General features: G+C 39.8%; 1 protein-coding gene across 3 annotated transcripts; it reads left to right on the top strand.

The window, feature by feature from the left end:
• Window positions 1-418: 418 nt before the first annotated feature.
• LOC145777520 (carbohydrate sulfotransferase 9-like) lies at window positions 419-18,906 on the top strand. Of its 3 annotated transcripts, none has more exons than XM_082588917.1 (5): window positions 419-527; window positions 11,092-11,207; window positions 12,292-12,483; window positions 16,539-16,679; window positions 18,539-18,906. In XM_082588917.1, exons 1-5 carry the CDS (start codon window positions 444-446, stop codon window positions 18,897-18,899), a joined length of 894 nt encoding a protein of 297 aa, XP_082445043.1. In that variant the 5' UTR covers window positions 419-443; the 3' UTR covers window positions 18,900-18,906. The 3 variants fall into 3 exon arrangements, with proteins under 3 accessions (XP_082445043.1, XP_082445044.1, XP_082445045.1); XM_082588918.1 differs by lacking the exon at window positions 419-527 and adding an exon at window positions 3,778-4,083; XM_082588919.1 differs by lacking the exon at window positions 419-527 and adding an exon at window positions 10,417-10,496.
• Window positions 18,907-19,357: the final 451 nt, after the last annotated feature.

The following is a 19,357-nucleotide window of genomic DNA, read 5'->3' as shown; positions in this document are numbered from 1 at the left end:
GACGGTATAGGCACTTTAACATGCAGGTGAACCAATCAGATGCTATGTTGTCTGTCCAATTGTGACCATTCCAGCATTCCCACGTCAATGAAATGACTACCACCTCCCTAACCCTCTGCTCCAAGTCAACCAATGGCAAAGCGATGACTTAATTTAGCTAGAATTTGCGTTCTTTTTGTTCTTTCTAAATGCAACCTTGATGACGTTATGAACAGCGTAGCTTCTGATTGGTTAATGGTTTGTGGTTGGATTGGAAATCTGCATGTTAAAGTGCCTACCCTGTGGAGACAATGCTTTCCGATTGTAATTCCTGCTTCATATAACAAACGATTGTTTATATAGGCTATATTTTAGACAACCACAATTGCGATGATGTCCACGAATTATCATGTGATGAACCGTATTACAGTCGATTGCTTCGCGTGAAAGAACAATGCGCCAATATGACGAAACAGAAATGCAAACCAGATTTGTTTCGTATCAAGTTCACTGACAAATACAAACTGGTGATGTGTGAAACACCGAAAGTAAGTTTTTAATGATCTTACCCAAAAATGATTACTTTGAGGTTTACAGTCAATCGACAGTAGGCCTACGCAGAGTCAGTTGAATTTTAAGCAGTCACCTGCCAAACGATCAAGTCGTTGGCTTATCTAGTTGCAATGGAACCAGGCTGTGGATTCGGAGTCGTTGAAAAAAAGGTCAACTCCGGCTTGATAGCCTACAAACATTGAACAATTAAACCATGTTTGCATGTTTTTCAAAATATTGCTTCTTGTTTTCCGTATTGCATTTGCACTCTAAAGCTTTACCTGAAAATAGAAGTGTTCGTTGTGGAAATGGTAAAAGAATCAACCAGAGAATGGCAAATGGAGAGAAGTGCTTGTTTGTTGAGGAAAGGCTTGATTTTTTTTGTCACGCAGAGTGTTGATCTTATTTTTTGAAGCAAGATTTCCATGACAAATGCTCGTTTACAATTATTTGCAGAAACTTTATTGAGGCAACCTGTTCTATGTTGTTTTTTCCGAATATTCAAGGGTGGGTTGCATAATAGTGACTTGCTTCCTTGACTTATGAGTCAAGGAAGCTTATGAGAATAATATATGTTCGGTTTTGGTAACATTTAGAGACAATCGATTTGTTGATAGCCATTGATCTATGCTTTCAAGCTCTTGATTCGCCATATCATATAGAGTAGAAACGATTTTATTTTTGTATACAGTGATGGTGTTATCTACTAACATAAGTTCCGTGTGGAAGACAGTGAGGAAAGTTGTTTACATAAATACAGTTTCCGGAGAGAGTTTGCTTTCTTGTAGCCTACCAAAGACAGGCAAGACACAATACAACAGGGTTGAGCATTATAACAATATATTTTACATATTTACAAAAAGTTTAACGGTCGAACGTTTTCGACTTAATTTCGTTTTCTTAAGTTACATAAATAAGAAAAAGGACAGGGTTTAAGTCTCAATTGAAAGTCAGTCGAGTCATCAAAAGGGCTGACTGAAGTTAGATCAATACTTCTTTACAATCAGTAGGATTTGTAAAACCGCAAAGTCAAGTCGTTAGCTTACGCTTCAAAAAGTTTAGTAGCTCAGCTGTGATGAAACTTCCAATAGCCCAGAATTGTTGAAAATAAAATTAGCGTTTGTTGATCAGTTTAGTATCAGAAATGATATTAAATATTGCCACTGAGTTTGTGGTATTAAAGTAAATTAACGCTCTTTGGTGTTGCAAAGTACGCCTACGAACTAAAATGGTTTACTTTGAAATTATTATTATTATAGCTACTGCAGAGAGAATTTATCAATATATTTAAAGATTAGGCCTACATTATGCAGCATAGATAGATGCGCGCGCAGCTGCTAAAACATTCGCCATACGCCCATACTCGGGAGGCGTTGCCCATACTCGGGAAGTGTAGAATGGTTGAAAGGATGTAGCCTAGTTTCCATAGTAGGGTGGCTCATTTTCCTTGATGTTCTTTAAAATTGTTGTCAGTTTGGAATAATGTTCCATTTTGCTCACTGATATTTGCAAACCAAAAATTTTTGTTGGGTTTTGACCTTTGACCCTGGTTCACCCAAGGAAAAATTCTGAATTTTTTTGAAAAATTAGTAAAATTTGAAGGGGTTTAGCAGTGTCTGAAAAGGGGATTTCTCAAAATTTGACCACGTGATTTTGACGTCACTTCCTCTGTTAACTTCCACGTGGAACATCTTCACCCTACTCTAAGTCTGAGAGTCACTAATAGTGCATGCTTTTAGTGTCATTTTAGTTGATTTTACAGCCTTTTTGCAGTCAGTAGGCTAAATCTATAACATAAAGACCAACAAAAATTTTTGGCACAATAGATGAGAGTCATTTTAGAGTATTTCAGGGCCCCTGATTCCGAAAATGCACTTAGTTTTTTCGAATTGGCTCTAGTTTTCGAGATATTCGACAATGAAAATATTTTTGAAATCGTTACTCAAAAGCTTTCAATTAGCAAATTACTTAATATTTTCAGCCCTGTTTACCATTATGATGTCATAATTACACTTGTCTAGTTCAATTGGTTCATATTCAGTGCTTCCACTTTGAAGGATTTTATCCCGAAAAAGGGATTTTTCAACGCTTCGAAGGATAAAAAAAGGAAATGAAGATCGGAAGGATTTTTTAAGGATTTTTAACAATTTTACAAGGAAATTTTGTCTTAAAAAGGGAATTGTTGTTTTTAGCAATTTTATAGAAATTTTTATTAATATTCCCTTACAAAAGCTCTAAAAACGACTGGAATAACGATGATCAGCTGGTTTCCGTCACCACTGGCCATCCGGAAGTGACCGGAACTCCTCGCCCTCACCTTCTTTCCCATTCTCGCCTTTCCGTCGCTTGATTCTATTCTCGCCGTTATGGGAATTGGATTTGAGTGAGCTAGTTCTCAATCCTTTTAGTTAAAATTAGGTAGGCTAGTCGTTGATTTACAGTTGAACTTGAGTAGCAATGACAAAGTTCACTGACCTTCGACGTACAGAAGGTATGATAAGCTTAGGCTAGTGGTACGGTATCCTTCCGGTTTAGAAAAAGTTAGTTATAGCTTATTATGGTGTCATCTAGGCTGTGTATGTGTATACAATATAGTGTACACAGTCAGACTGAGTCAGTATCATGAATAGGCCTAGTATCCTGAAGTTTTTTTTATCAGTTTCAGATGATTGTGAAGATGTTACTGAGTATCCTACTTGTTGAACAAGTTAGCTCATCAATGAAAACTGAACTAAACACAAAAATAAATTTGTTAATGAATGGATAATTCGTTACTGGACATTTACCACCTGTGCATTTTCGGTGTTTGGGATAGGTTAGGACTCTGGGTGGGAAAGATGAGAGTGGTAATTGGTAAATGATGTCCAGGACTCCAGGTGGTAAATGTCCCAGAACTGACTAACTGACAAGCAGTTTTTTTTGGCTGGTCAGTGAACAAAGGAAGTAAACCATATTGTAAAATATGTGCTGCTTTTGTGTAACTGTTCTAATACAACAATGTTGCTTCGACATACCGGTGCTACGGAAAAAATCGAGATTAAAATAACTTTAAAGTTGTATTGGCACCTTTTTTAACTAGTAAATAACGTCAAAAATAACCTCGCCTATGAAAGAAATTTTGACGGGTTTCCGACTGAGAAAAAAGGGATTTTTCAGGACAAAAAAGGAAATTGAAGAGGATTTATCAATTGTCAAAAGTGGAAGCACTGTTCATATTGCACGAAAGTCCACTTTTGATCATAGATACGGTTTTTTTAGTTTTTCCATTCCCTTGTCACCTATTTCTGCCGCATTGAATGCTTAACCTTTTGCGTATGCTAGTTTTGCATGATGATGTAATAGAAGCGTTTGTTCTAGCTTTCACCGACAAAGCATTTCTGTTATCCTCCTGATTAGTAAATTTTATTTGAATTTTCAACTGTTTGCCTTTACTTAATCAAGCTAGGTCAAATTATAGTATTCGAAAGTTGCGTTTTTGCTAAAAAATGAAGAAAAGGAAAAGAAAAAAAGAAAAGAACATGGAAGACATGAACATTTTATCTAATTAATACCGTATGTAAATTTTCGTTCGTTTTGGTACAGTTATGCTGACAGTGACATCTATTAATTTTGTAGGCTAATTTTTGTTTCAAGTAATTTTGTTTCAAGTAATTTTGTTTCGATCCAGTTGTGCTGAAAAGTTCTAATGAACGAAAACCGGTTCCACGACATAAATTAAATTTTAAATTTTATTGAAATACTATTGTGAGTGTTTGCCTGGACAAATGAATTAAGGTTCAGACTTTAGGGAAAAAAAGCTATTGATTTGTTTTCTTGCACGAAAGTTCAAAACGCAAGCAAAGGTTGAAATGAACTGTGTTTAACGTAAGGGAGTCATAAATATTCAATGTAAACAGTTGTGAATCAGTAGGCCTACATCACAAGAAAAATATCCCGAAAATCATGTGTTTATGAATGCAGCTTTATATTGAAAAGGTAGGCCTACTGAAATGGATACTGTACGTACAAATGAAATTTTATTCTAAGCCTTTGCTAAGGCCAAGTCTTTGCTGCAAGAAGTTTTTTTCTGATCTATAGGCTAAATAAATGGCATATAGGCTAATAAAATACGCCTTTGACAAGTAGGATGCTGTACAAACAACCCAGATATATTTTACTGCATGAGGCAACGCAGAGGAGTAACGCATTCCGCGGTAGACACAGCGCTATATAAAAAAAAGCATTATTATTATTACTTTGACATGAAGCTGGGTGATCAAGATAAGTCCTGGGCTCCTCCTAAAGTATGCAAACTGTTATAGTCGTCATTTTATTTACGTTGAATATATGTAACTCGTAACCAGCGTCACTACATAATCACAGTTCAGCGTTTTCTGGTACAGACGTTGGAATTGATTACCACCGCACTGCGCGTGTAATCAATTAAGCGTTCTGTACCACGTTCCTCAGTTGATTGTTTTGCGTTTCTTTCTTGATATATATTGCGTTGCTTTTATACACTGAATCAGTAAGTAACAAGACCAGCTCAGTGGCCGAGTGGTTTTGCCTTCGGCTCTGGTGCTGGTAGATCTGAGATCGATTCCAGGTCGGGTCAAACCGAAGACTTTAAAAACGGTACCGATTGTGTTCTTTCTTGCATAGCGCAGTGAGAATGAGTCGGGTAATAATGTGATAACATCGTAAACCTGATACAAATTAAAAATGAGCCCTGTCGCTAAAAGACCTTAGCTGTTGTAGAGCGACAATAAATAAAAACCATAACATTATTATTATTAGTAAGTAACAAGAGGTACATGGTTTTCTCACTTGGTTGGCTATCGCTACAATTATTATTGTTTATTTTATATTAAACGTCTGGAAATACAACAGACATTTAACTGGCGTCGCCGGCAGGATCTTTACAGAATTTCTACAGGATTTTAGAAACATGGAGAAGCTGATCGAAGTCCTGCAACAACAAATTGCCAACCAAGAACTCCAGACGAAGGAACAAATTGCCAGACAAGAACAACGTCACCAAGAACAAGAACAACGTCATCAAGATCAAATTGCCAACCAAGAAAAGCGCCACCTTGAACAATTACGAGAAATACGAGCCCAAACTTCAAGACCACAACCAACAACAATACAACAACAGGTACCTTTACCTAAGTTCGTAACGTTCGATGCCACCACTGAACTGTGGGCAGACTATTGGAAGAGGTTTAACACCTTTGTAGCAGCACATTCAGTCGCACAAGACAAAATGCCGCAGGTTTTTCTCACCAATCAATCACCTACAATCTACAAAATGTTAACAAATTTGGCTGCGCAGGAAACAAACCCAAAAGAAGTCAACGATCTCACCATGACGGAAGTTACAAATTACATGGCTCAACAATTCGACCCAAAACGCTTCATCGTGAGGGAGCGATTCCGTTTCTGGAGCGAAATGAAGCGCAAGCCCGGTGAAACAGCTCAAGAACTAGCCGCCCGCATACGTCAAGCAGCTGCCACCTGTGACTTCTCGTCCATTTCAAATCCATTGGACGAAGCTTTACGTACTCGTTTTATTTGTTCAATAGGTAACGAGGCGGTGCTTAAGGCGTTATTCAAAATCAGAGCTGATGAACTTACTTTCAAACGTGCGTGGAGGTTGCATCAGAAACCGAAGAGGCAGCCAAGGTGGCCAAAGAAACTGTTTACGGCACTCCACCAGTACCAGTTGCGAAAGTAAGGACCATCAGCAAACCTCCAAAAACTAGGCAACTTACAGGTACTTTCTTTACTTCTAAAAATAAAGAATGCTATCGCTGTGGTAATTCCAACCACAACGCCAATGACTGTAGGTTTAAGAAAGCCCCTTGCCATTTCTGCAATATTACGGGACACTTACAGAGTGTTTGTCGAAAGAAAGCTAGACAGTTCAAACCTTCTAAGGTAAATTGTATCGAGGAAATTAACATGTTCTCTAGTTCTTGCAGAAAACCTCGAAATTCAAAGTTGGAAGTACCGATCTCATTAATTCGGTAACCACACACTTAGAACTGGACACTGCTACAAATGGAAATTTCCTTTCCAACGACGTCTGGACTCGGGTAGGCGCACCTCAATTGAAAGCACCAGTGTCGCAGTTCCAATCTGCTACCAAGCATCTAGTACCAATCACGGGTTCTTTCACGGCCCAGGTAACTTGTCCTTCCACGGGAAGGTCAGATAATATTCCTTTTGTAGTCACGACAGTCAAAGGACTGAACTTGCTAGGTCGTGATGCAATTTCGTCTTTAGGAATTTCTATCGATAAATTCCTTCTGTCTAACTATTCTACTTTACAGAGTATCCAGTCATACGACAAGCCTGATAAGAGTCTGGAGAAAGCATGCTCCCTCTTATGTGACGAGTTCAAAGATGTTTTTAAGCCTGAACTCGGGTGCTTACGAGATTATGAACTAGACATAGCTTTTAAGTCTGATGCTAAACCTGTTTTTCTCAAACCTAGGCCTGTACCTTTCGCGCTAAAGGAGGACTTAGCACAAGCCTATGATTCGGGCATTGCACGTGGTGTATGGACACCAGTTCAGTTTTACGATTGGGGCACACCGGTTGTTCCAGTCCGTAAGCCTTCAAACTCTTCAGAAGCGAAGGCCAAGTTACGCATATGTGGCGATTATTCAGTCACGGTGAACCCTTCCCTGGAGACCCATCGTCACCCGTTACCCTTACCAGAAGACTTAATGCAAAAGTTGGGTGGTGGGTACGGTTTCAGCAAGATAGACTTGGCTGATGCCTACAATCAGATTCGACTTGGTCCTGACAGTCGAAAACGACTCGCATTAAGCACTCACCGTGGCGTACTTTTACAAAATGTTTTACCTTTTTGGCATATCTTCTGCTCCAGGTTATTTTCAGAAGATCATGGACGACCTTACAGCCGACCTTCCAGGGGTTGCAGTCTACCTAGACGACATTCTTGTCAGTGGCACTACTGCTGAGGAGCATCTCCAGAATCTTAGACGGCTCCTCGATCGACTTCACTCAAAAGGCCTGAGGTGTAGGAAAGACAAGTGTAAGTTTGCACAACCTCAGGTAGAGTATCTCGGACACATTTTGTCCAGGCAGGGCATCTCCAAAGGTCCCAAAGTAAACGCCGTACTGGAGATGTCTGCCCCCACTGACGTATCTTTTCTTCGTTCATTTTTAGGTTCCTTACAATTTTACTCGAAGTTTCTACCGTTGAACGCTTCTACTGTAGCAGAACCACTATACCATCTCACGAAAAAGGACATTCCTTGGAGATGGGAAAACAAGAGGAAAACTCTTTTGTTCAGCTGAAGCATTATCTTTCTACTGATGAAGTTCTTACACATTTCAATGCGTCACTTCCGGTAGGTATCGCATGTGATGCTTCTAGTGTGGGCATCGGTGCTACTTTGTTTCACCGTTACCCAGATGGCACAGATTGGTAGATCATTCACTTTGGTCACAGATCATAAACCATTGCTTAGTCTTTTTGGCCCGACCAAATCGACACCTTCTTTGGCAGCAAATCGTTTGGCTCGTTGGGCACTCTTTTTTGTCGCAATTTACATACACTATTGAGTACAGGAAGACAAAAGGATCATCAAAACGCTGATGCTTTGAGTCGCTTACCAGCAGGAGGGGATAAAGTCTTCGATGAAGAGGAAAGTGCGGATGACATTGGTATCGTCTGTGCTATCGATGCTTTGGATTTGCAGGTCCAGACCCCAAATGCCGCCTCACTGCGTAAAGAATCTTCTAAAGATCCTATCATTTCCACGGTAATGCGTTTCATTCATGAAGGATGGCCGGTCAAGTCTTCTCCACAAGACCCGGTCGAACCGTTCCGTAAGTACGCAGACTCTCTTTCTACTTGTTACGGATGTCTACTTTACGGTTCCAGAGTGGTCATCCCTTCTAAACTTCGTCCTTCCGTCCTTCAGTTGCTTCATGAAGGACATTTCGGCATTGAGAGAATGAAGCAGTTGGCAAGGACGTCCGTCTACTGGCCAAACATCGATCGAGACATAGCGGAACTTTGTCACAAGTGCAGTACCTGTGGCGAATATCAACCGCAATCTAAAACCCAGGTCCAATCATGGACGGTTCCAGAAGCACCGTGGAGTCGCGTGCACATAGATCATGCGGTAGAATTCATGGGTTACCATTGGTTACTCAGCATTGATGCTTTTTCTAAATACCCTTGTATTCATGCTACTACTTCCTTATCTTCAACAGCTACTATCAACCTGCTAGAAGAAGATTTTGCTCATTTCGGCTATCCCCATACTATAGTTACCGATAATGCTACTACTTTTAAATCCACAGAATTCCAAACTTTCTGTAAGGAGAGGGGTATGGTACACATCACGGGTGCCCTTTACCATCCGGAAACCAATGGAGCGGCGAAGCGCCTCGTACGTACGTTCAAGCAAGCACTTCGCAAATCTTCCCTGCCTCCGAAACAAGCCGTCTTGGAATTCCTACAGCAGTATCGACGCACGCCCACTCCGAGTGGCTACTCTCCAAGCCAATTACTCAACAATCGTCAGATTCGAACCAAGATCGACACGCTTCTCCCCACACCGTCTCAAGTGGTACCCCGACAAACCCTCACAACACGGACGCCTCTGAAGTTACAAAACGACATTTCAAACCGGGAGATCCCTGTTACGCAATATCATTCACTCCACGACGGAGCCAGGATCCTCGTTGGGTTCCAGCAGAGGTGATTAAGCGACAGGGTAGCCGAATCTTCCTGGTACGTCTGCTGCCACATGGTCCGACGTGGAGGCGCCATATGGGCCAACTGCAACCTCGCTATGCATCATCGGAGGACCAGGAGCCGGGAAAAACTCCTGCACCAACAGTCGACTCCTCCGCTGTCTCCACCTCAGCTCGAACGGATTCGGACGACACACCGACTGTACCGGAATTCGGGCCACACAACCCACGAAGGTCGAGCCGTCGTCGCAGACCTCCGGCCCGTTTCGGACTTTGAGAGTTATTGTTTAATTCGGTGTCTTGTTCATATTTTTCTTTGTGTATAAAAATTATCGGGGGAGGTGTTATAGTCGTCATTTTATTTACGTTGAATATATGTAACTCGTGACCAGCGTCACTACATAATCACAGTTCAGCGTTTTCTGGTACAGACGTTGGAATTGATTACTACCGCACTGCGCGTGTAATCAATTAAGCGTTCTGTACCACGTTCCTTAGTTGATTGTTTTGCGTTTCTTTCTTGATATATATTGCGTTGCTTTTATACACTGAATCAGTAAGTAACAAGAGGTACATGGTTTTCTCACTTGGTTGGCTATCGCTACAATTATTATTGTTTATTTTATATTAAACGTCTGGAAATACAACACAAACATTGCACTCAAACCCGTGTCTGGGCTCAAGGCTAAGAAGTTCAGAGTACCATGGCATAAAGAGAGCCGTGGAATCACCATGAAAATTGATACTTTTGTACGGTGAGCATGTTCGAAGGAAGTTGGAACATCATGTTTACATGGAGTGTGCAAGGCAGTCATTGCGTGGACGTTGCTATTTCTGTTTTATGTTTGCCCTCTCTTGTTTCAAGTGGTGATTTGCTTGAAACAATAGGAAAACGGGCATGACTGAGAGTAACCTCAATACCTTCAGTAATGTTTTGGAGCAAGGTCAAGCTTTTTTTCTCAAAACCATTTCTACCACCTACTGTAGTAGCTAAAGATTTAGTTATCAAAAGTGGTAGCTGGAATCTTGGCTAACTCAAAACTAGAGCCAATTCGATAAAACTTAGTGCATTTTCAGAATCAGGGGCCTCGAAATACCTTAAAATGACTCTCACATGTCCTGCCTTTCTATATAAAAAATTTTTGTTGGCCTGTGAAAATCGATAAAATATGATTCAAGAAACTGAAAGCAGTAGATATTTACTACGGTGAACGGTGCACAAAGAAAATCATGTCTGAAATGTGGTAAGTTAGAATTCGACATTTTGAGAGTAATACACGTGTCAGTATTCATGGAGCTGCTAATTAAACCACTTTGCTTGCTACAAGTTTGTGTTACTGCCTCTTATTGTGTCCATTAAGATGCTGGAGTGCATTAGAAGATAGCGAGTGAGCAGTTTCAGGGATAAGCGAAAATTCGATATTTTGAAAAAATTCAAACCAGGTGAACCAGGGTCAAACGTTAATATTTTTTTGTGAAGTTTGGTATAGGAGATACATTTACCAAAAGGAACAATATTACAAACTGACGAAAAATCTAAAAGAAAAAAAATTTTTTTTCGAGATTTTGCGCCAGCCTATTCCATAGCCTATATCCCACGTCGTTTGCTACAACTGAAGCGCTCACTAACAGCGAGAGTAACGTAAAAATATCAATGATCTATGCTTTGTGACATAATAGGGAGCCACGCATGCAGAAAATACATCATTTTTTTAACTTTTATGGACAAAGCTTAAACAATTCTCACTTTTTTACGTAGCAATACAAGAGAATATATATCAAAAATAATTCATGCTTTTTGTGATGCACACAGAAGAGATAAAGTTTGTGATTTTTTAGGCAGCAAGTAGTACAATGCAAGAGCTTTTACTTCATCTCGACTCTTCTTATTTGAAAATGCATCCGGATCTGAAAAAGAGACCTTGTGGCGATTATGGAAACGCATGTTTTGGAAAGTAAGATGCCGTTGCTATAGTGCTCCAAGCGATGAGAGTAGCATCGTTTACCAGGAAAAGTAGAATTATTGTCTAATGCAAGTTCCCTGGTGAAAATAAACTGCACATTTTGAGTAAAGCGAAACTGACAGCTGTTAAAGTTACATATTGTTTTTGTCTAATTGTCTAATTTTCAGCGGTCAATGTCTTTTAATTTTAAGCACAGTAGAACTTTCAATATTTACTATTCTTCGCAAAAAGACAAACTTTGCTAAAAGATAACAAACTAAGCTACAGCAATCAGCAACATATACCCAACAAAATTCAAAACTTGAGAATATACTGACGAATCAATCGTTAGGTGGAGGTAGATTGAATTAGCAAGTTTGATTAGTCACGAAATTTAATTTCTTGGTTTTCATAAAGTTAACCCATGTTTCTACTCATATTTTAAAATAATTTTATTAAGTTTAGTAATCGCATTTTGAAATTGCACTCTGGATAAACAAGACTCTATCAAGGAGTTTCAATGATCCAAGAGAGTCTGGAAGAGAGTACAAAATTTTGGTGCCACTATAGGATGAGATCTAGCAATGTAACATATATTTCCATACACCTCCCTTGGCGCTGTGTGCACATTTTCTACATCTTTTAAGAATGGTGCAAATAGATCATTGGGAGTTTTTCTTGTCATTTTCCAGCAAAAATAATCAAGTTGAGGGTGGATCATGTGATGATCAAAACCTTACGTTCTCTTCAGAACCACGGTTTCACCGTCCGGCCACGATCGCTCATTGTCTTGGGCAGGACACATGTTTTAGATTTAGACTGTTTGAGGCGTATCACGTGGTAGACCTCATACTATAATAGCATATACTATAGTTTTTTGTCTGACTCTGACTGACTTGGGCTAAATTAGAGGTCAAAGCGCACCTATTTTACAATTACGATACATTTACAGTAGTATCAAATTTTTTACATCATCAAAACTGGTGAAATGACTCCTTCTCAAATAACATTAGGTAGTAGATTACTTAAATGGAAATTTATAATAATCTTCGGCTAAGCTACAAGCTTATTAATTTAAATGAGTTTTTCTTTTCAGCCTTTTCAAAGAACAAACAAAGCCGGGTAGAGACAACTATACGTCATTTCTTGTAACACGCCATCCACTCGAAAGGTTGGTGTCTGCTTACATTGACAAATTTGTAAAGAACAACACTTTTTATCCTTCCCATCTAGGAACAAAAATTGCTGAAGAGCAAGCACCTCTAAACATCTATGGAGTAGCTTCAAGGTGGGTTGGTTTGGTGAGCCTCGATGTTGTTGTTTCAGTATTTGCAAACTGAAATTTCTCAAAGCTTTGCTAAACTTTATTCAAACAAAATTTTAACATGAAAGCGATGGCTGGGGGAATTGAAATAAACTTAGCACTCACCGCTATATGGCACCAAATGGTTTCTTATACAAATAAACAAACTACAACAGGGCCGATACTTTCTCCTGTTGTAGTTGTAAACTTTAGAGCAGTTTGTTGTCACAGCCTAGTCAGGTAATAATCTTTTTCTTGCATTAAGCTTTGCATTAAGCTTGCATTAAACCGTAAGCTTTTTCTTGCATTGTTACATGTCTCTCATCCCATTTGGACTTTTTAGAAAGGACACTCAAAAATGGCCCGGTCAAAAGTTAGTTTTTCAGTCACACATTAGGCTACTAAGCAGACGAGAAGGCCTAGCTAAGTTTTCTTCTACTTCTTATCAATTATGATTGGGAGCTTAAAGAAATAGTTTTACTGCGTGGCCGATTGGTGAGAACGTTTGCGCAACGTTCGAAAGGACGTGGGTTCGACACCGCTCGAAATGCATGCTGTTGTGTCTCGGCAAAGACATTTAATAGCTTGTTAATATAAGAGTAGCAGCTGTCTCGAAGACGAATGTCCTTTCGCCAGTGGCGTAGCCAGGAGTGGGGGCTTTGGGGGTTACAACCCCCCCCCCTTGACCCGCGTGTGACGTCACGATATTGAGAATAATGCTTCTAGTCTTTATGTCTCTAAAACAAAGTTTGCCTAATTTCAAACGAAACTGCATTAAAAGAGCGAGTTTTGCCAATACCAAACATTCAAATATCTCAGCCAGGAATTAGCAACAAGAAAACATAGAGACTCAGCTTTATTACCGAAAAATGCCGAAGAAAACATGATCTTATTCTTTTGCTATTCTACCCGACAGCACCATTTTACAGGAATATTCATATCACATTTTTATTGAAAATGCTCTCGGAATGCGCCAAATTCAAAGTAATATTTCAAAATTTTCTAGGGGAGGCCCCCCAGACCCCCCGCCGCTGAATTCCTGACTACGCTACTGCCTTTCGATATATGTCCTTTTCCAATTGTTTGTTACATTGCATCTGTAATGTATTGTGCTGTATTTTGTCGCAATGGGCACAAAAGAATACGTGGTTATTCAAAAGCGTTAATTTATTACAATTTATTCAAAATTCGAACATTTAAATCAACGCTAAACTAGAGCTTGATATCTTTCCAAACTTTCTTCATCGGACCAAAACGAGCGAAACGTTCCTGGAAAATAATTGGTCAAACTCCAGTTCCATGAAACACATCGATTTTGTGGATGCCTTTTCCCCTGGCCAACAACAATTTCCATATTTACATCGTTTCAACGTATACAGACGTTGAAATCGTGTAGAAAAAGAAACTTTTGCTAATTGGGTAGTCTGTTTGCTCAGTAACAAATTACACAGCTAGATGTATTCCTGGTGAGAATCCTAAAATGAAACACAGCCAACCCTAGCTCAGTTGGGTAGCGCGTCACTTCGTGAACGAAGAAGCTTCAAGATCAAGCGGCGCTGGTTCGACTCTCGGGGTGTGCGCTTGAGCAACGCGTTCTAAGAACTGCTCTCCATTCAGCGGCACCTAATAGATGGAATAATTCCCCGGCAACAACACTTCAACAATCGGAAAACTTCACTATGTCAGTCTTGGTCACTTTGTCAGCTTTGGCTCTGCGTCAAGAGCCTCTACGTCTACAAGTATGCGAAACTACCAGGAATAATCAATCAAGGCTTTGTCAATCTGAGGATACAGATTCAAAACCAGCCAGCCAACCGACCAACAAACACCCACTAGTTTGTGGAAAACCCTTTTGTATACTGTTTTTGCACTTTTGTACTTCTTTTTGTGAATTCAGTCTATGATTACTTCTTCATCTGAATGGTAATATATCGGGGAATGATTTATTTAATTAATTTCTCACGTGAATGTTTTTAGACATTGAAAATTCCAAATATTATTGACGTTACTGTTTGTTTTGTTTATTTGTTGAGCAATTTGAGCTTTTCAGGCTTTAAAATTGATGACGTCTTGAATCGCCATCAACTGCCAAGATTTTGAAGGAGCTCTCTTGGTTGTGCGAACTCGGTTCGCTCAGCCAGTAAGGTAGCTGGCTTATTCCCCGACACAAAGAGCAGAGTGCTTTGTCTTTGCAAACGACGTCAAGGAAGTAGGCCTAACTAAACCCACTTCACTGCTGGATGCCATGCAAAAATGAAGTTTAGTATCATTTTTAAAAGATCTTTGGTATGACCCGATAGGAAATCAAACCGTCATGTCCCGACACAGAGGCGAGCACTCAAACCACTAGACCAGGGCTTCCCGATTGAGGGTGCTCGCACCCCCTGAGAGTGCGAGTAGCTGTAGCTGGGGGTGCGAGAATTCACAAATGAAGAAGAGCCATACCGTATATAGAGATGGATTTTGTTTAACGGGGGAGGTGGTGATTACCTCTCAGAGCATTTTATGTTGGCCTATACAGCACAATGAACAACAAAACAAAAATACCACCCGACAAGTTGCTGATAACAGAAAGGCTGTGGTCCAAGCGTCACGTGATTGGTTGCGGGATAATGCGATAATATGTCAAGGCAGAAATTAGTCATCCCTTGGAAAGCCTGAGAGAATCATTTGACGGATATTTCTCCCCAGGAGATCTGAATGAACCGGAAACTTCGATCATCAATCCCTTTGCCTTCAAATTAGAGAAGATGGGAGATGAGGATGAAGATAAGGAACATCTGATAGATATGCAAGTATGCCGTCGTCGTCGTCGTTCGTATGAAGCAGAAAGTTTGTGGTCAGCCGAATGGAAGGACTTGGAGCCAACTTTTCGTCAAGTCATCTAGTGTACGGAGGCCTGTTATTCCATTGGGAGGGGAATAGATGGGACACCCAAAGATGATGTGGTTAGCTGTTTGCTCCGTCGCACCGCACTGACAAGCAGCAGAGTCTCTTATGCCCCAGCGTGTCAAGCAAGCATTGAAGCGGCCAACTCCCGTTCTTATTCGGTTCAGTGTCACCCACTCCCTTCTCTGAAGCTCAGAACCAAGTGGGAGTGAAGAGGCAGGAGAGACATCGAATAGAACGAGGCGAGACTTTATTTTTGGCACAGTGCTCAATTCCTCGGACCAGGCATCTGACGTGCTGAAAATCAGAAGCAGAAACTGCAAGTATGCCAATCGACAAAGATGCTTTATGAGTCTAGCTCACTCAAAACTTTCTGGTGCAGCGTTTAAACTGGGTATCCAACTCTGGCTAAGAAAGCATTGCAAGTTTCGGTTCCATTTGCTACCACTTGGCTGTGTGAATCGGGATTTTCGTCTCTACTTTACATGAAGAATAAATAACGCAACGCCTTGGACCCCGAAAATGATCTGCGCATTGCATTATCCCACAAGGTTCCACGTTTCGAACAGATAATTGCAAAGAAGAGGCAGGAGAAAAGTCAAAGGTCTTGATTAACGCCATTATGTTCTCAGTTTGTGTTATTTCTTTATTTATTCGTTTTGCATTTGGTCTGATTGCGTTGTTGAAGGCTGCCCCTTTTTCCTATTCGTTAGCCATATAAAGGCCGGTGAGCTGTTTTTCTGCATTGTTTTCGTACGTATTTTAAATTTTTTTTCCAGAACCACTCCGCTTCAAAACAGGAGGTGCGAGATTGGCTTCATCAATCCCATGGGGTGTGGGGTGATAAACGAATTGGGAAGCACTAGACCATTGCACCGGTCTATGCTAGAACGTTGCTGTGCCACTGCATGCACATTATGTTGCCATAGGTTTTCTAGGAAAATTTTTTACCGAGTGCGATTGAAGACAATACAGAATGTTATTGTTGTTACTACGAAACATCAGGACGATATTTCAACATTATGGATGTTGCTTTTTTGGCGTTATGCTAAGGATTGAAAAGTCACATTAGAGTCTGATCCTGGTGAATATGCGATTAGAGATAACAATTTCACATGTGAATATCATTATCATCTTTTTCAACATTTAAGCCAAGATTTGTTGAACATGAGTTTGGATGACGTCAAAGCTTTGAAAATGTTTCAAATATTATCACCATCGGAACAAAGTGAAGTTCTTGATTACATCGAAGTGATGAAGACTGGACATATACATTTTCCACAATTCATAAGGCAAGTTTGTGAAATTAGAATAGCTAAAGTAGGCTCATACCTTAAGCTACTTGACAACATTTTTGCGTTCTTCTGGTGAGTTCAGGAAAGAATACTATCTTGAAAAGAGTAGGCCTATAATAAATTTACTTTGTCGAAAAACTTGAGTTTAATGCCATGCTGATCCCAAACACCAAACAAAACAACTCCCGTGATTTCTCTGACGAAAGCACAACTTTCATGGTACCCGCACGTAAAAAAATTTACAAACACGAGTAAAGGAAAGTGAAGATATTTTTATTTAAAAGGTATCTACTTTAGAGCACACTAAGCACTGAAGGACAAGTCATGACAAAACCACACAAGAAATGTAATGTAGTGACAAGAAACTTGGCGAACATGACAATGCTGCATCTAACCACTTCGTTTGTTGAGTCAATTGATGGCAACAATGAGTTCATCGACTTCGTTTTTTAAATCCAGATAATAAAAATATCATTCTATAATCTTTTAATTGACTTTATAACGTTAACCAAGGATTTGCTTCATCCTTGAGTTAAAACTTCGAGTTTGTTGCTACTAATTCAAACATTCCAGCACCGTTAGTTGCAAAAAGTGCTTATTCGGTGAAATAGCTGCATTCAACATTTAACTCAGTTTTTCTGGCTTGGAACGTAACAATTTTTAATACAGTTTGTATAAAAGCTCTGTAGATATCAGGGATATCTTGTAGTGTCAAGATATCCCTGGCCGATGTGAAAGGTAGTTGGTGGCTCACAGTTCATACAGCTACCGGCAAACGAAAACGGTTGACCAATTCACAGTAGATTTTACTCATGCGACAAGCTACCGGCACTCCGGTTTTTGAAATATTTCACCTCCACCGTTTTGCCCGATAGGGCCGATATGTTTCCTTGGCAACCAGCAAGTAGATTTGCTGCCCTCTACGAGTCGCAAATCTTCGTCCTAGGTTAAGCTAATTGTAATCACGAGAATGAAAGGTTGTGTTGTAATTTTTGTTGGGTTTTTGGTCTGGGTTAGGTGGTTTCGTGTTCGCTGATCGCAGCAAATCGCAACAGATGGCGCTACGAAGTCAGTGCGGGTCTAGCAAAGGGTCAGTCGAGGCGGAGGAAGCAATTAGAGGAAAGAAGACAAAGAAGAAAAGAGAGACAGCAGCCTCAGAACTCCTCTGATTTCATATGTCCAAACTGTGGACGAGACTGCCACGCCAGGATTGGACTTCAGAGCCATATGAGAAGCTGCCGTACCCAGAGTGCTACCATCATCTGAAAAGATGGAAGGATGCCTACTACTACTACTAGGCTAACCTATATACAGACTCGTAGTAATTTTTGAGTGCAAATAGACAAGTTTTTAAGTGATGATGAGCATGGTAGACTTCTTTAGGCTGTATCACTGTCCTAAAACATCTGTCATCTTGTCATCTGTCCTAAAACATCTGTCATCTTGTCACCTGCAGAGAACTGTTTTCGTTTTAGTAATTAATCAAACGCTACACTCCTCTTAATTCGCCATCTTATGCTTCGTTAAAAGCTGTAACATCCATTGAAATTAAATTAATTATTTTACACACGCCTTCTTGCAATACCTTTGAATACCGTATAATTGGTAAAAGCAGAATGGCCCTTTTTCGATTGATAACACTAAATTACTATACCAATGTAAAATATAATGTTTTTTTAGAAATAAATATGAATTGGCAACATTGCTTGTGTTATCTCAAGCATATCGAACCAATCAGCGGTAGTGTGTGAATGAGTATCCGGTCAACGGCAATAACAGCAAAGCCAGCCGGATGACCACCACACAGTAGTGAATACTATGAATCCACATTAAATAACATTTGAAAACTTTTTCAGAAATTTGATTCTGCGCCACCGGGAAATAAAATCGAGTGCTTGCAGTTTAGACATTCACTGGAAGCCACAAGTGATGCTTTGTCAACCTTGCATTTTCAACTATTCTTACATCATAAAGTTCGATGACTTTGCCAAAGAAGCAAACCGCATGATTGATTATGTGATGGAACATTCAAAGTCAAACGTTTCGTCACCAGAAGATGTTCATATCAAAAGTAGAAAAAGAGCAGTTGGTCGTAATTCAGTGGCGGAAAAATATTATAAACAAATACCGGAAAACCAAGTAGAAATTTTAAGGGAATTATATAAAGATGACTTTTTATTTTACAATTACGATCCATATCTTTATCGCGGATATTGATATTTTAGTACGCCTAGTTATTTAGTAGGCTACGCCAATTTAGACTAAGTATGAGCCTCTTCCTTCATCTAGGTAATCTATTACTCCCGATCCCTCAAAACTTCCTTCAACTCATGTGCACGCCTCATTCGATGTTATCAATCAATCAATCATTTTATTTTTCGTCATTAACGCGTCCGGGACGAAAAAGATACTAACTACAAAAATCGATATAAACCTACCAGCACGTTAACGAACGGGAAAAGGTGGCAAAACCTTGAAAGGTTTAAAACGTGGTGAATGAAAAATTATGTAGTAGGCTATATATCAGTAGTTAGCACGGCCACAAAACCCAAAAAACAAATAGCAAAAAATAAAACAAAAACAGAGAGAAGTACACATGTAGTAATGAACGACAGCCTAATGAAAAGTGTTGTGGATTGAATTTGCCAGTTCCAATATTGATGCGAGTTATGTAT

This window comes from Aplidium turbinatum, chromosome 9 (assembly GCF_918807975.1).
Source record: "Aplidium turbinatum chromosome 9, kaAplTurb1.1, whole genome shotgun sequence".
Taxonomy (NCBI): Eukaryota; Metazoa; Chordata; class Ascidiacea; order Aplousobranchia; family Polyclinidae; genus Aplidium; species Aplidium turbinatum.
The sequence above is the reverse complement of the archived record's forward strand: the minus strand, read 5'-3'. Positions and strand labels throughout refer to the sequence as shown.

Coding starts and splice junctions, on each gene's coding strand:
- LOC145777520 (XM_082588917.1), top strand. CDS start 444: ATGACGAAACAGAAATGCAAACCAGATTTGTTTCGTATCAAGTTCACT. Junction 528..11,091: donor TGATGTGTGAAACACCGAAA/GTAAGTTTTTAA, acceptor GTGATTTTTTAG/GCAGCAAGTAGTACAATGCA. Junction 16,680..18,538: donor CATTTTCCACAATTCATAAG/GCAAGTTTGTGA, acceptor AAACTTTTTCAG/AAATTTGATTCTGCGCCACC.